Source organism: Hydra vulgaris, chromosome 01 (assembly GCF_038396675.1).
Source record: "Hydra vulgaris chromosome 01, alternate assembly HydraT2T_AEP".
NCBI lineage: Eukaryota > Metazoa > Cnidaria > Hydrozoa > Anthoathecata > Hydridae > Hydra > Hydra vulgaris.
In genome coordinates, this window is record NC_088920.1 from 73,611,147 (window position 1) to 73,630,038 (window position 18,892).

Here is an 18,892-nt window from a genome sequence, read left to right on the forward strand (position 1 = left end):
ACGCGATTCATAATTGTTTTTCATCTCCTGATGTTCAACTTCCAAGTAAAGGTAATCGTGGTAAAAAATCGTCCGAAATAAATGTAAGATCAGTTATTGCATTTCGTGAACTGGGTAAAGGACATGAAGCACTAAAATCTTTTGGGACTATTATGAATATGCTTGCACCACTAGTCTATTCAGCATATGATGACATTAATAAATTTCTTTTACCTGTTTATATTGACAGTGCTATTGCTAGTATGGGTGATGCAGCCAAAGAGTTACACTGTACATTAAAACCTGGTAATATCGAAACCGACATTTTTGGTTGTAGAATAAGTTTGGATGGTTCATGATAAAAGCGTGGTCATTGTTCGCTGAATGGCATTGTCAATGCTATTTCGACAGAAAACAAAAAGGTAATAAATTACAAGGTTTTTCAAAGTTTTGTAAAGGATGTTTAAATTAGGAAAATCGAAAAGGAACTAATGAGCACAATAAATGGATCAAAACGCATAAGTGTAAATTGAACCATGCCTAAAGTTCAGGAGAAATGGAATCTGCTGGTGCGGTGGAAATATTTTCTTCATCTATTGAAAAATATAATATTCGGTACTCCCATTACATTGGCTTTGGCGATACTAAATCTTTTAAAAAAGTTAAAGAATCAAAGCCATATGGTGAAGATTTGGAACCTATAAAATCTGAATGTGTTGGTCATGTTCAAAAGAGACTTGGCACACGGCTCTGCAAACTTCGTGTTAGCATGCAAGGTAAAACCTTATCATATGGCAAAGGACTTTGCGGGAAGGAAAGATTAACTAATAATATTGTTAACAAAATGCAGAACTATTTTGGCATGGCTATTTGCCAAAATTCTCTTTCAAGTTGGAATGGTAACAAAAGTACTGCTTTGTATATGATGAAAAAAGGAGTACTGGCAGTATTGTGGCACTGTACAGGTATTAAAGATCCTGAAGTTTGTCACCAGTTTTGTCCCCGCACTAATGATACTTGGTGTAATTACTGGAAAAATATCGAGCGGTACAAACCATCAGTTAATTTATCAATTGCAGTGAAAACTGCAATCTATCCAATTTTTAAGGATTTACGTAGCGATGATCTTTTGAATCGCTATTTAGATGGATCAAAACCCAAATGAGGCTTTGATTCAAATTGTGTAGAAAAGATGTCCGAAAGATGCTATTGTTTCAAAAACCACTTTAGAAATTGGAGTTGCATCTGCAATAATAAGTTTTAATGATGGTATATCTGGACTTGTACGACTTTTTGATAAAATTAAATTGTCTATTGGAACAAAAACAGTTATAGGTTTAATCAAAAAAGACGCACTTCGGATTAAAAATATGAATAAAAAATCAACCAAAAAGAGTATGGAAAGAAGAATTTTGATTAGAGCAAAGAGAAAAGGATATTTGGATAAAGAAAAAGAACTAGAAGGAGAGGAATCATACCGACTTGGAAATTTTTTAGATTTTGTTTTTTAATGTATTGTTTTCTTGGTTTTCCGAAATCTCGTTGTAGGTCATTAAAAATATAGATTTTGGAAGATCTATTTAAGCTTTCATCTTGAAATTTTCAACACTTGTTTAACTTATAGAGCACTAGTGCCTAAAGCAGAATAAAGCTATATACTCAAGTACTTAATGAGAAATCAGTCACTGAGCATTGAACTATTTATCTAAAAATTTAAAATTAAAAGAATCTTCGCCATTTTGAAACGGTTGATCAATTTTTAAAAATTTTGCTTTAGGCACTAGATAATTATATATTCTTTTACTGTAGCAAATTTCATACTGATACTAGTTATGTATCTCTTAAAAACCATGTCTTGCTTTCTAGCTTATTTTTAAAATTTTTGCTGACTCAATTTTTTTTTTTGTAATCTTTATTTTTATGATGACTGTTGTGTGTGTTAATTTCAGTTTCAAACAATAAATATTAAACATTCTAGTTTTTTTACCAGCTTACCACCTTAAAAAGAATCAAACTTAGGTTCTTAAGAAATATCATTTATAGTATTTAAAACTATACTATTCCATAAAAATGGTTTGCGAAATAAAATAAAGAAACTTCCAAAATTAGTATGAGAAAATGGTTGTATAATCAAATTTTCGTTTCCATAAAATATATTTATTTATATCTCTTTGCAAACACAAGTCGCAGAAAGAAACGGGCAATAGGTTGTTTTTACATTTATACATAAAACAAAGAATATTAAAAACATTTAGCTTGTATATATTGAGAGCTTTCATTCTATATAAAAGAGGCTTTGCATAAGCAAGACGGTCCTTGAAATTTATAAGGCGCGCAACATGATACTGTTGCCGATAGAGGGGTTCAAGTTTACCTTTATTTGTACTACCCCATGCAACGTTTGCATAGTTAATATGACAATGAATTAAAGAGTATTATGATTGAATTGAGGTACGCTTGTTAAAAACGCATCTTGTTTTGTATAAAATACCTATACTCTTTGAAATTTTACCGCACAAGTTAGCAATGTGGTTTTTCCATGTTAAATTTTCGTCAATAAGATACCTGAAAATTTTGTCACTAAAACTCTTTCAATACACGGATTTATAGTCTCAGTTCCGTTCCGCGTATTATCTCAAAATTTTTTAGAAAAGTAATTATTTCTAGAATTTGAGAAGATTTGATATTATTGATATTACTTTGATATAAAATCTATGATACAAAATTTTTTTAACGCCTAATATCTTTCCTAGCCAAATTCATCACTAATTTAAGTTCGAAATATTCATCTTACTAAACAATTTTGTGATAATTTACGGAACAGAACTGAGACTATAAACCTGTGTATTATTATACTATCCGTATAAATAAAAGGCTGGTTACAAGGCAGCAGGTGTTTTTTGGGATAAAATTGGATGATATATTCTTTTTCGCATAAACAAACTGCTTTTTTTATTACTTAGATAGCTTTTTAGCAAAATTAAAATATTTGCAGTAATTCTGTACCATTCTAACTTTTTAAAAAGAATTTTGCGATCAATAGTTTATATATATATATATCAACTTTCTTTTATCATAATAGTATCAAAGGCTTTAGCCAAATCAATAAAAACAAAATGTAAATTGATTTTTTTCAAATGAATTAGAAATATTTACTTTTTTCAATTTACTAGAAATAGTAAATTGAAAAATTGCATGTTCAGTAGGGTTGTTTTTTCGGAATCCATATTGATTACTGTATAATAAATTGTTAATAGTAACTAAATTAGCCCTAGACTACCCCAACATGCGCTTTTCTTCATGAACTATCAAAAATAAAAATAAATCTATGTGCTTCTTTAGAAAAAAAAATTCTTCGAACAAAAACATACATACACACGATTTTTAAAAAATATCGGTTGTTTATTTCATAAACTTGGGTTTATCGCGAGGGGTAAATAAATGATTTTTTTTATGTCCTACAAACTAAAAATATAAGTCGCAAAATACATATTAAACTATCCAAGGAAACAAAATAAAAAAAAGTATTTAACTGCAATAAATATTATAATCGATTATCCATTATATAATCTCCATCACTATCTTGCACTTTTGTCATTTTGTTAGTAATCTTGTTGGTACTTGTTGGTACTCTTAAATCCCTATTCATAAAATTATGGTGAATTTGAACGTCATTGACATTTTAAAAACTTTAAGATTCAGCTTTTGTTGCGTGAACAGGAATAATTAAAAATGGGATGGTGCTATGTCTAAGAAATATTAAGGATGTAATAAAACCTCCGAGTTTTGTTGTCTTTTTTTTTTTCTTGGGTTAATCTTGCATCATGCTGCCAGACATAATGCAAGATTATTATGTTATTATATTGCAAATTTACCACATTATTATATTGCAAAATGACTCCTTTTTTGTTGAGCAGACCTGGTTATTTTACTAACATTTGGCTATGCAATATATCCAATACTTTATAATTTTAACCGAAAGTAACTGTTACGGCTGATATCCAACAATTGGATACATTGCACAAACAATTTTTGGCAAAATGACCTAATGAGAAAATATATATATATATATATATATATATATATATATATATATATATATATATATATATATATATATATATATATATATATATGTGCGTGTGTGTTTATATATGTATATATATTTGCATATATATTTATATATATAAATATATGATTTTTAAAATCAGAAAAATAACTAAACTTGCAGGTAATTTTTTTTGAATTCTTGAAAAGAACAGAACAAAAGTTCGCTATTGTAAAAATCTTTTCAACACGTACAAGTTATAGTTAAAAAAGTATTCAATAACCAAGAGCACATCCATCAGCTCTACTGTCTGAACCGCACCATAACACTCGATTACCTTGCTCGTCACGACGAACCTGAATAACTTGACCTTGTCCAAACATCAAACGATTAAAATTTGAAACATTTACAACATTATGACCGAGAACTTTTAATTCTTCGAAAACTTTTTCAGGAATTCCTTCTTCTAGATATACTGTATGGGGTTTAATGCTGTAATGTTTAACAAAGCATCGAGGGTGACAGAGGGCGTTTTGAGGCGACATACCAAAATCAATAAGGTTTAACAAAACCTAGTTTGTAAATTAAATATGAATATATATATATATATATATATATATATATATATATATATATATATATATATATATATATATATATACATATATATATATATATATATATATATATATAAATTAGTAAAAAACACTTATCTAACTTTTTTCTTCAACTTTGAGTTTCACCATTGCTGGATCATCAGGAAGAGTTCTCTTCCTGATGAGGCAGCAATGGTGAAACTAAATGCTCTTTTGCTATTAAATATAAATATGTATAAGGACTTTCAAATTAAAATTACAAATTCCGCTTTTGTCAATTACAAGATGTTCTCTTCTTATAGAAAATCATACTTTTTTTCAATAGAAAAAAATTTGTCAAGTCACTCAAATCATGATTTCTAATTAATAGAACAACCATACTCACCCTGTAACAAGATTTTTCAGATATCATAACTTTTTAATTTATAAGCTCACACCCTATTTATTTATATGATTTTCAAATTGTGTAAAATATAACAATTTTGATATAAAATGATATATTATTAAAATTCAAATATAATGGTTTTAAACCTGCACGTGACCTTGTGGTTGCATAAAACCACCTGTAACTCCGAAGCATGCAAATAAGTCATTGTTTGAAGCATGTGTTACCATTGCAGGAATAATTGTATGATAACTTCTTTTTCTAGGACCAACACAGTTTCCATGGTTTTTACGAAGCAAAAAGTTTGATGCTCTGTTCTAAAAAATTTTATTGTTTTATATATATTTCTTTTATAAAACATTTCAATTTTTAATTATTTGTTATACAATATATACTGACCTGAAGGACAAAACCACAATCTTTTGGGACTAAACCACTACCAAACACATAATAATTGCTATTGATAAAAGAGCAAGCGTTTCCATCGTTGTCAACAACTGAAAAATAGACTGTATCGGTTCCAGTATTTACACCTGAGCGGGAATAAATTTTTGGAGAGGCTCTAAATTTTTTTAAAATTTACAGTTGAATTTGAAAACAACTTTATAAATTATACTTAAGGGTCAAGCTATAATTGATATTTAACGCTCAAAGTAAGTTTAGAAATTTGTGGTAAAAACATATAACAAAAACGTTACTTAATGGCGTTTTAGTTTTGGTAACAAGTTTAACGCTTTACTATGTTTAAAAAGGTAACAATTATTCACATACTTTTCAAGATTAATACTTCGACGCATTTCTTCTGCATATTTCTTCGATAAAAATGGTTCAACGTTATTAGGTTTAAATACAGGATCAGAAATACATTTAAATCCTTCTTCAAAAGCAAGATTTGTTGATTCAATCAGTTTATGAAATAAAGATGACGACATCCTTACTTCTGCAAAGTAAGCATACTATAATTTTTTCACAAATAAAGAAAATGTATATATATATATATATATATATATATATATATATATATATATATATATATATATATATATATATATATATATATATATATATATATATATATATATATGATTTATATAATAAATAAGATAGTGTGTTTTACAAATAACAATAATAATTATAGTTAATGCTGTTGAGATAAAGCGCCAGGCAATATCTATGACAGCCGGTATATATTAATTAATGAACAAGTTATTTCAGTTTCTAAATAATAAAGCATTAATAATAAGCTTTCTTGATTTTTTTGCTATTGCTTATAAGTCAATCAACTGCAAGTTTGATTTGAAGCTCTTAACTGTAATAGATTGAACAACTTCTGCTGGTAGGTTATTTCATTCATCAACAATTTATTGCTAAAAAAGTAATGCCTTTTCAAACAATTTCTAACCAATTCAGGTTTCATTCAACGTTTTATTCCTCTAATGTTAGATGCAGGACCTGATAAGAAAATAGAGTTCATTGTTTGATTTTGTTTAATAACAGTTATTTCAATATCTTTAAATATTTTGAATTGCTGGGTCAAGTCGCCTCTTAGCCGTCTAGCCTCTGATGTTGTCAAATCCAAAATTTCCAATACTTTTTTGAACTCAAGATGTCTTATTTCCGATATCATTTTGGTTGTTCTTCGTTGAACTTTTTCTAGTTCATTAATATCTTTTGTATAATACGGACTCCATGCTAGTATGATTTTCAATTGTGATTGACAAAAGTGGTATTTGTAATTTTGATTAGAAAGTCTTTATACATATTCATGTTTTATAGCAAATGTTAAAATAATAATTATGTTTCCATTGCATTCATATTTGCAATGGGAAAAACCTCGAAGACTACTGGCTTGTACAGGTTTTGCAAGTGGCTGGTACCGGATTTGCAAGCCAGTAATGGTTACTCAATTCATTCCATTTGGCTTATGTTGAGGTACATCTTGAAATATTAGATAAGATTGCTTCATTGCCGTCAATTTTAAATTCAATAGCGTAGCAGTGGTCCTTGGGTTTTAGGGTACAAAATTACGAGACATGCTTTATGGCTCAATTTTGAACAGCTTCATGCAAAAATACAAATGAGACACTACGTAAGAACAGAAAAAGACCTGGAATATTTCAAGAATCCAATGTCAAACGCTTTGGCAAAATCAGGCTGAACTACGTCAAAACGTGCCCTTATAGCATAAGTAAAATGATTACAGAAAAAAAACACATAAAAACTCCAGTTCTATATATATGTTTTTAATAACACAATATTGTGCTTTGAAAGCTTTGAAGAATGAATGAACATTAAATTTAATGTTCATACATAACGAGAAAAAAAAAAAAATTGTATGTTACTTTATAAAGTAACATATAACTTTTTTTTTTTCAATAAAGTTGACAAGTTATAGGAAAACATAAAAGTATTAAAATAATAAAATATGTCCTTAAAGAAAAGAAATATTTGTTATAACACTGCAATGAACGTGCAAAACAATCAGTATGAAAATACATTGAAAGTGTTTAGCGAACTTAAAGAAAGTTTCAAAATCATAAAAGTAAAAAATTAGAAAAAGATGAGGTGTTTAAATAAAAAATTGCAATAAAAGATATAAATAGAAGAAACAATCTACGCTTTGCAGGATTTGAAGAAAACAAAAATGGAATCTAAGAAGAAAGCAAAACAAAAACAAAACTATTTATTAAAAAAAACTTGGCAAATCAAACAACATCTACATTCAAACTAGAACGGGGAAAAAATTAAAGCGGAATAAAGAGGGATTATTGCAAAGGTCTTAAATTTTGACGTTAAAGAAAAAATTTTAAATCAATACAAACATTTTATACAATGAAAAAAAATTAATTTCGAATCTTTTAAAAAACAACTGTCGCTACTATGTTGCAATCAGATAAACTTTTGCGATAATGCAAATCAAATTTATAATAAATTTTTTGAAACATTTTACTCTGTATATTATGCGAACTTTCCAGTTTGTGAAAAAATTATTGGTCCTAAAGTCTTTGGATTACTAATATACTAATTACTAATTAACTAAACAGTACTTGGAATCTAAAAAATAAAGCAGAATTTGAACATAAAATACTAAAAAAAAACAACCGATTTAAATGAAAAAAATATTAATATGAAGAACACAACCATTTATTTGAAAAAAGAATTTATTTAAAAAGATGAATTATCATCTGATTTATCACCTGATAAGTTTGATAAAGCATTTAAGTCTATTAAGAAAAATAATCAACAGACAGACTAAAAAGTAATATAATAATAAATTTTAATAAAAGTCAAAAGTATTTTTTTTTAAAGTTCGATTTCAAAATATTGGGTGTTACCTTTTACACCAGACTGAGTAAAACTACTTGTTTCAATTGGGTAGTAGTTCTAAAGAAAGTAGAGAAAAAACTCAACTTTCCAGGACTACGTACTAGAAACTAGACGTACTGTCACATTTTTTTTTTAAACATCTCGCTTCCAACAAGGCTGCAAGCAACCACTAATTAGGGTTGGAAGTTACTGGAAAAGAAAAGATGAAGGTTGTAGAGCAAGATAACTATTGACAGACGACTTAACCCTTAAAGGACGGCGGGGTATTTTACTACCCCAGAAGAGTTTGTTTTTAACTGCCACATCAACAAATTTTGACTATTTGAACTGCCACTTCAGAACATCTTTTATTATCATTTAAGGAAGATGTTAGTGTAAAATGTTTTTGTTTTACTAATTAATTGACAATAATATTGTTTGTTAAAAATTTAGTTACGTTAAAGACGGTTGGGGTATTTTTATACCCCATGCAAGTTTTCCCATTTTTTAGTTAGTGAATCAATCAATAGTTATATGAATCATGTTTAGTTTAATACTTGTTTGTGTTTTAGTTATTTTTTAATAGGTATGGGGTATGATTTATCTTTTTCATGAGTAAATTATACTATATATGCATTATATATATACAATCACTGTAGCAACAATAGTGTGCTCATGTTGCATATATTTTGTTTTTATGTCAAAAATATTTATATTATTGATACAAAATAATAATGCCTAAAGAATTTGTTATATATTTTTCACATATTTTGTTTGATAAACACTGAAACTATTTTTTAGAATAAATAAACTAATATAATGAGTCGCCCAAGAAGAAATGCTGCAGTTGAGGCTAATAATATAATTTTTAGTTTAAATGAATTATCTTCAAGTGATGACTCAGCTGACGAAAATCTTACAGATGATGAAGAAGATATTATTACAGCTGACGATGAATCAGATGCTATTATCTCTGATGAAAGTGATGAAGAAGTTGTTCAGGAAAATCACATATTAAATCAAAACATGATTTCAAAGAATGGTGAGGAAATTTGGAGTAAACTTCCATGTGTAGATGCTGCTCAGCCACGTGCACACAATATTATTCGACAACCAACTGGCCCAACAAGGTTTGCAGCTCAGGTTTGCGGCCAAAGTGTGGATGCTGCCTTTAAACTCTTTATAACACCAGAAATGATTAGAATTATTGTCAACTGCACTAATGCTGAAGCTCGTAGAATAAGACTAGAAGGATGGATTGACACAACAGTAAATGAACTTTATGAGTTTATTGGAATTCTTCTTCTGGAGTGTTCCATTCTAAAAACCAAAGCATAAAAGAACTTTGGAGTAGATTAGATGGCATACCAATATTTTCGGCTTCAATGCAAAGAGATCGATTTGTTAACTTGCGACGATGCATTCGATTTGATGAGAGAGAAACAAGAAATCAAAGACGGTTTGAACACAAATTTGCACCTTTAAGAAATATAATGGAAATGTTTATTACTAAATGTAAGAGCAACTACAATCCAAGTGCATATCTCACTGTCGATGAGAAACTAGTTACATTTAGGGGACGTTGTCCATTTAAGATGTTTATACCTACTAAGCCAGGAAAGTATGGAATGAAGATATGGATATTATGTGATGCTGAAACCTCTTATTGCATAAACTTGCAACCGTATATTGGTAGAGTAAATGGAGCACGTGATGTTGGACAAGGTACACGAGTAGTTCTTGAACTAACTGATCACTTAAATGGAAGTGGTAGACACATAACAGCTGATAATTTTTTTACAAACATTCATCTTGCACGTGCATTGCTAGGACGTAAAATGACATACACTGGCACCATTAAAAAAAATAAAGGAGAAATACCAAAAAAGTTATTGCCAGCCTTACATCGACCAGTTTACTCTAGCATCTTTGGTTTTCAAAATGACTCTACAATAGTTTCTTATGTACCTAAGAAAAACAAAGCAGTAATATTATTATCAACCTTCCATCACAGTAATGACATTGTTGTGGACCATAATGAAAAACCACATATTATTCTAGATTACAACAAATATAAAGGTGGAGTTGACACATTAGACCAGGTTGTCAGGTGCTACTCGAGTCGCCGAAAGAGTAACCGATGGCTATTTACAATGTTTTTGTAATATTTTGGATATTGCAGCATACAATGCTTTGATTTTATTCTTATCAATTCACCCAAATTATAAAAATGGGGCTTCTCATAGAAGAAGAGAATTTTTAAAAGAATTATCAAAAAGTCTTATTAAAAAATTTGATGCAAACGACAATCTACCACAAACAGTTGCAAATAATAATCTTCGCCAAGTAATTGCACAAAATAGCCTTTTAAATCAAGGTCAACCAATACCAGAGCAGCATATAAAAAGATGCTATATGTGTTCTCGTGTTCATGACAGAAAAACCCGTCTGCAAAATTGTTTGCAATAGTTGCCTTATATAGAAGATATATTTTGTTTTTATTTGAATAAATTATCTCAAATATCACTTTTATTTAAAAAAAAATTGAGAAAATTGATATTTTTGTTAAAAGCACGCATTTTAATTTAAAAAGTTCAACATATTTTGTATAAAAACCTATATTTTTAGTTAGGGTAGTTTAATACCCCAGCCGTCCTTAACGTAACTTTTTTTTCCCGTCCTTTAAGGGTTGAAGGATTGCAAATTATATGAATCAGGAAAGCAAAATGATGGAAACGAATTCCGAAGAACTGATGTTCAAGGAAAAAAAACTAGACAAATAAGAGTTTATGGAGCACCTAAGAACAGTCACAGAAAAAGTGTGAGACTTAATTAAATGACGAGTAACACGAGAATGAATTATAGTAGATGGTACAAGAGACATAGGGATAAGAACATGTTGATAAATACGCTAGCAATGTCAAAAGTGTGGTGTCTTGCAAACGTGTTGCCCATTGCAAATTTGATAATAAAACGTATGCATAGAGCCATTTTGGAAAACTTTTTGCAAAAGACCAATTTAATCCGGTCAAAAGAGATTTTATCTCTAAAGGAGCAAAGTTTTGCACTTTGCCTTAAAACACTCTTTCAAGAAAGAATGCGGAGAGACCAAACCCACAATTATTACTACTTTTCAAAGTATTAGTTGGCAAGTTCACTATTAAAGTTTACAAACCAAAACCTCGAATTTTTTAAGACAAAACAATTTTCCAAAACATTGGAACAACAAAACGTCTCATTGCGACAAAACAACAATTGAAATATTAGACAAAAACGGGGCCCTGTTTATCATCCCCCTAAATCAACAAAAACTTTTTACTTAGAAGTGGCAAGAAGCAAAAAGACAGAGGTGCCAGTGGACCCAAATTTTCAAAAAACTTTGCCTCCCACGCTACATAAAGAAAACATTTACATCTACAGCAGTAATATCAAAGAACCTTGCTAAAAACTTTTGTTAAAATATTTTAATCGCATTTAAAAGTATTTGCCACAAACTGTTATCCGTTAATAGAGAGCAACTATAGCATCTGCAAACTTCACTATAAAATGCAATTGTATTTCCATATTTCAACAGTCAAAACTGCACGAGATATTTTCACCCATTTAGTTTTTGTGACTCATTATACAAATCTTGGAGAAGACTGATGTTAAATATGAAATCAAAGATATGTTCTGCTTTTTTCTGATATTGTCTATTTCAGGAAATTTCTTTTTTAACAAGACAAGTTACACCCAAGTAAGTGTTCTCTATTATTCGTACACGGTATATCTTGCATTTTACACGGTATATCTTGCATTTAGATCATCTAAAAACTTTCATAATCATATTCAACCTAACACTTTACAATATGTTTAATCGGTAGAGTCACTTTTTTCATAAATTTCAACAAATATTTTAAGATCTTCGGTACCGTATGATAGTCTAAAGTTTCCAATGATTTATATAAAACATTTCAGATAAATCTTCACTCTAATCTGTGAAAATGGCACATGGGAACCTTTTTGTAAGCTGTACCTTGGTTTTTTTAATTTTTTGGCACTTTTTTTTTTTCTATTTCTGAGATTAGATATTTTTTTTGTTCTGAATAGAGCTAATGTGGATTAATTCTGTTATCAGTACGTTTTAACTTAGTAAAGTTACAGTTAAGTAAAGTTACAGTTAAGTAAAGTTACAGTTAAGTAAAGTTACAGTTAAGTAAAGTTACAGTTAAGTAAAGTTACAGTTAAGTAAAGTTACAGTTAAGTAAAGTTACAGTTAAGTAAAGTTACAGTTATGTAAAGTTACAGTTAAGTAAAGTTACAGTTAAGTTAAGTTACAGTTAAGTAAAGCTGTTACCAGTAGATCTAGCTACTTCAACCTTTACTTCAGAAAGTAAAACTTATTACAACTAAAATTGAAATCAGTTGTATCTTTAACTAAAATTTTGATAGTGGCAGTACTTGGTTAAGTTTAAATACACCCGAGCTCGATCCGACGTCGGCATTAAAATAGGATACTCTGTTCTGAACAATTGAGAAATAATTAACTAAAATCTCAATATAGCAAACTGAACAACTATAAATACAGAAAGAACTATAAATACAAAAGCAACTATAATAAGAAGCAATGTCTAAAATCAATTATATTTTTTCAATAAGTATTAGGTTAAAAGTGTTTACATATCTACAATCGTATAAGTTTAAAAAAACAAAACAAAACAAAAACAACAGATTTAGCATCATTTTAACGTAAAGTTGTTTCAAAAATGAAAAATTAACCCACAAGTTTTTTTTTGCATTAAGAGAACGGTATTATAGAGCAATAGAAAACCTATACATTTAATCGTGGGAACATTCCATTTCTCACAATGGCTGATTTTTGATCGCTAGTTAAAACATTTTTTAATCTTGGGAACATAATGTTTACAGACGATACTAATTTATTTTATGTATCCACATCAATTACAGAACTTTATGAAACTACAAATACTGAACTTGAAAAAATTAACGGTTGGTTAAAATCTAATAAATTATCGCTAAACATAGAAAAAACCAAATACATTCTATTTCATTCTAACCTTAAATGCCTCCTGATCTCATGGAAATCACATATAAATGTATTAAATACCAAAATATTACAAAACATTGGTATCTTTTACAAAGCTAGTTCTATACTGTCTCCTGATTATTTATAGTTTCTATACTTCTCGGTTATACAAAGCTACTGCATATACGCTAATGTTGCATGGCGAGTACTCAAAAATACAAACTAATAACACTATATCGAAAACAAAAACATGCTGGAATAGTTTTTAATAAGGATAGACTCTCGCATGCTGAGCCACTTTTAAAAAATTTGAAAGCATTAAATGTATATCAAATCAATATATTCCAAAATTTGTTATTTACGCTTAAATATAAACTAGGACTTATTCTTTCTCACTTTTCAAAGAATTTCTTTCAAATTAGCAAAAATAGATACCATACCAGAGGAACGGTAAACTTCAACATACCTTTTAAAAAAATCAATCTCTCGCGCATTTCCATTTTGTACAGTGGTCCTTGTCTATATAACAAAATAATATCCAAAAATACTCAACTGGAAAAATCGAATAACTTAAAAACTCTGATAACGTTATTAAAAGATCTCATTTTAAACACTAAAAACTTTATGAATTTTTATTAACCCCAAAGCATTTAAAACTATGTATAAAACTTTGTTCCGAAAACCAATGTAAACTCTCATAACTCTAATAATTCTAAAAACTCTAAATAACTCAAAAACAACAACAACAACAATAACAACAACAACTACAACAACAACAACAACAACAACAACAACAACAACAACAACAACAACAACAACAACAGCAACAACAAAAAACAAAAACACAAATAATAGGCTTATTTATCAACACATGAACGACTATATATTACCTATTTAGCAAATCGTGTACCTACTTATATTTATGTGTATTGAAATAAAATTAAAAAAACTAAAAACTTCTTTTTGTCGGTATTCTTTGTATTTTGCATTTTGCATTTTTATTTTCATTCTGCTAAAACTCATAAAATTATTTTTTTTAATATAAACTTATTCTAAATTGAAGTATTCAAAATATTAGTAACGCATAAGCGGTTCTTGATAACAAGATCATAGGTCTTAGTGTATAGGTGAAGATGATAGGTCAAGATCATAGGTCAAGATCATAGGTCGAATTCATAGGTCAAGATCGTAATGCAAGTTTGCCGCGTTCTTTGAAGTAATTTCTAATACTTTACAGTTTTAATTTGTATATTTTTTGTATAACGCAATTTTGTGACTTTTTTTTTGAATTTTACTTACTCTCTAAAAATTGTATTATATATTACGAATTTGTAAAGATTAAAGAACAAAAAAATTATTAAAAAAAAAAAAAAATTTATTAATGCTTATGTTTTGTGTTTCAATGATCCAGTATTAATTATTTTAAAAGATTTTTTCACATTAAAAACAAATTATAAATATAATCTGCGAAATAATAACTTTTTAGGTAAACCATTTTGAAAGAACTCATTCTTTCATTGGATAATCTATTTATATATGTTTAGCAGTATATTTATTTATTACTTTAGATATTGTAAAAAGTCTTTAAGTTTTTGTGCCATTCTTTATTATTTTAATTTTTTTTAATTAATTATTTTAGGTGCCCCACAAAGTCCCTGCGGTCTTATCACAGAGCACCGCGGAAGAGCATTTGAAAGAAAGTTCACGCCTCCTTCATTACTGATGTTATTAGGCTTGGACAGGGGTGGCGTTGATCCACGGATCTCTTGTTTCTAAGACAAGCGCGCAAACCACTGCGCTACGGCTGCTCTAACATTTTAATGGCAAGCCTGTATTTGTGTAAGTCAATAAAAATATTAAAAATTTACGCGTCTTTGAAAGTATATGTATGTATGCTACTTTTGAAGCTGACCTATTCATTGGCAGTGGTTTGGTGTTTTTGATGCATAAACGCAACAAAGTTTGGTTATCTGGCCTCAAACTCAGTGACACCATTGTATGGCTTTAGTTTCTTCTTCGCACCTTCTCGGATAACCGGAACTTATTTCGGAAGTACAAAAGTAAAAATGTATTTTTATTATGTTTTAATATAAATAATTAATACAAATATTATTTTTATGGATGAAATGTAAATGCTTTACACGAAAGCTTCAAAAAAAGCCAACTCCAATTTTATGAGTTATTTGCAGTCAGTAGAAGCAGTCAGTAGAAGGAGTCAATTGTAACAGTCTATAGAAACAGTCAGTAGTCCTGTATAAGAATAGAAGAACAGTGAGTTTTTTTTGTTATATTAAAAAAATAGTTACAAACAAACAATTTTTGTTCTGTTTTATTTGAGATAAAAATGCGAGATACTAGAGTAAATGCGCACCAAAAAGATTAAGAATGTTATTGCAAGTTTATGAAAAAATTTAAAACTTGAAAATTTAAGTATCGAATTCAACTGAACCAAGTAAAAGATTTTACAAAATAAATATAGAATCTCAAACGAAGAAGTTTAAAGTTAAAAAGGTTCATCAAGTTATTTTTTGAAAGCAGGTATAAACTACTTTTATGTTGTAGATTAAAAAAGTCAAGTTTCAGAACTAAGTGCTTGACCTTAGATTATACGATACCGAGGTTCCTAACTCTAGTTAAATCATAAAATAAGAAAAATTCATTAAGATGATTAATGATAATTCAGCGCTAATCCTAAAAAGAATTTAACACTATGTTTACTGCATTTCATACCATATTAAAACTGTAAATATCATATTATGGTAAAAAATGTAAGAGTCAGATGTTACATTATTAAATGTTAGCTCGAGTAAAATTTGATTTATTTTACCTTTTTCTATATTGTATCCTTCTAATATATTTAATATCATCAACGGAACTACGCCTTGACCATTAGGTGGCATTTCCCATACTCTAAAACCTCTGTAGTCAGTAAATATTGGTTCATCAAAAGTGCTGCAATGGGATTCCATATCCTCCATTGTTAAACAGCCGCCATTCCCTTGAACAGTTTTAACGATTTCATCGGCAATTCTTCCTTTATAAAAACCTTCTTTTCCATTTATTGCCAAATCCTTTTAATTTAGTTTAGAAATTGTTTAAAATTTATTATTGTTATCATAATTTTTTAAACAACTTTTTTTTTATATTAGTTTATTTATTTAACATCTAACATGTTAACATACATATTTATTGTTACAAAAGCTTAAAAAGTAAAGAGTTAATTTAAAAGGTAAAAAAAATCTATAAAGATAAAAAGCACTGATTTTACCTTTTAAAAAAAATCAATTTATTAATAACTCAAAATCAACAAAATTATTACGAAAAGATATACCTTTAGTACTTGAGCAAATTTTTGATTTCGAATAAGTTGACCTGTTGTAGGAGGTTTACCATTGACTAATAAATCAGTTCCATAGGAAGTAGCATTTGTTTTTAGGTGCAAGTAGTTTTGCTGGTTTAAAGTAGCAGTAACTTCGTGCAGAAAAAACCCGTCTTCGGCTAATCGAATTGCTGGACCAAATATATCTTCTAAAGATTTCTTAAAGTAGTGGCTTACAATTAATAACATTTATAATTAATTTAAATTATAACTAGGCAATTTCGTTTCCAAAAAGCTATAATAAATTGTTATCAAACAAAGCATTTCAAAATATTTGTTTAAAACCAAGTTATGTTTAAAAGGTTTATGAAAATCATTAAAAAAAAACTGTCCAATAAAAAATTGAATTATTATCATAATTATGGGCAATTACAGTATCTATAATTTTTTTCTTTGTTAGTAAATAAATGTAATTATAAGGACAATTGTAAGTACAAGTTAAGGTAAAAGTAAAAACAGCTTATTGTAAAAAAGGTAAATAAAAAAACAACTTTATGATGTTTTTTGTTGGCCATTGATTATTGGTACGTAAAGATTTCTTTTTTTTTTTGATTTTATTTAGTAAATAAAGGTGACATATAACATGGGAACATTTTATTATTTCAAAAAGGTTAAAAAAGTAAAAAAGCTTTGAATTGTTTTAAAGTAAGACCAAGAGAAGACCAAGTCATAGTAACCAAGACAAGCTCAAGAACAAGACTTAAGAACACAGTTCAAAACCAAAAACAAGACCTTGTGGTCTCGTCTTGAGACCTTGTGGTCTCGTCTTGGTCGCGGAACTCGTCCCCTTTTATCTATTAAAAAAAAAGCTCTTAAAAAATTTTTTTTTAAATAAATTTTTTCAATATTGTTAGAAATTTAAAAAAAAATTAATTTTATAATTTTTTTCTTTTCCATAGTAAATACTATGAGTCAGCTAGCCCTGTGAAAATTTTGCTAATTTAACCTAAAAAGCTTTTTTCCAATAAACAGTCTATAGATCTTAAAAAACGGCAATTATTCAAAAAAATCGGACTAGATATAGTAGAGCCTTTTTGAATGAAATTTTTTAATAATTTTTTTTTTCATACGATTTACTATTTTCATTTTAAAGTAAAAAGGATGCAATGTTTTTTGCTTATTTTAATTTTAATTTTAGTTTTAGGTGCCTCAAGAAGACTTAACAGTCTTATCACAGAGCACTGCGGAAAAGCATTTAAATAGGAAGTTCACGCGTCCTTCAACCCTGACCCTAACTCTAACCCTAAACCTATTGTAAAATTTGCCCAGAGCTTGCATCGAACCCGGGATTTCTTGCTTCTAAAGCAAACGCTCTAACCTCTTGTTAACGTATTTGTCCAAAATAAATTCAAATGCGCATACGCAAATCCTAACAATTCTATAGTAAATGATGAAATGGTCAATTGACCCATGCTGCCAATTAGCTCTAGCCTTCCCTACAGCTGTTTTTGTTTTTTGAATAAATAAAGAATTAAATCTTATATAGTATTGTTTTAATTTTTTTTCTCAATCATCATTCGATAAAAACTAATTAACTTAATTAGTTTTTACATCATTAAATGATAAAGTGTATAAAATAATTTAATTACATTTTAAGACGAAATTATGCGTTTACGGAGAAACCCTTCGGATGTCAAAAATGCTAACGCAAGGCGACGAGAGAATAAGAAGTTTTATTTATTGAAGTATGGTGCTCCTTCTAAATGGCAATATTCCTGCAGATGAAGGTGGACTGCAACTTCACACAAATACCCTAATGAAACACCGTTACCCAAAAAAGCACCCACTATTGTCAATCTTGAACAACAACAACTATTGAACAACAACAGCTGACAAGACATGCTATATTTGGTGAAAGTTGTTATCTGTCAGAAAATGTTCTACCAACTAACCTTCAAGTTATAAGGAGATTTTTAAAACTGAAAAAAAGGCTAAATGATTGTAACAAAGTCAAACAGAAAACTGTTGCTCAATATTGTTGGAGGGTAGCTCAAGGCTTCAAAAAAAAAAGAGAAAGAAAATCAAAAACTGATTTAATTAGCAATTGTTTCAAATAAAGAATTCAAAAATATCAAAAGAAAAGAAGTGTAAAAAAAACATAATATAAAAAAAGAAATTTTTAACGAATAAACACTCAAAATTAACATCTAAAAAAATAAATTTTTTTAAATGT

The 18,892-nt window shown here is 28.6% G+C and overlaps 1 protein-coding gene across 1 annotated transcript in view; it reads right to left on the reverse strand.

The window, feature by feature from the left end:
- Positions 1–4,204: 4,204 nt before the first annotated feature.
- Positions 4,205–18,892, reverse strand: part of LOC100210807 (glutathione hydrolase-like YwrD proenzyme) — a 33,392-nt gene continuing 18,704 nt past the window's right edge. The window contains exons 3-8 of the mRNA XM_065789133.1: positions 16,672–16,878; positions 16,168–16,411; positions 5,780–5,948; positions 5,408–5,570; positions 5,155–5,325; positions 4,205–4,599 (exon numbers count right to left, since the gene is read on the reverse strand). Coding sequence (XP_065645205.1) covers positions 4,303–4,599; positions 5,155–5,325; positions 5,408–5,570; positions 5,780–5,948; positions 16,168–16,411; positions 16,672–16,878 — 1,251 coding nt within the window. The 3' untranslated portion in view covers positions 4,205–4,302. The remainder of the gene's footprint in view (positions 4,600–5,154; positions 5,326–5,407; positions 5,571–5,779; positions 5,949–16,167; positions 16,412–16,671; positions 16,879–18,892) is intronic.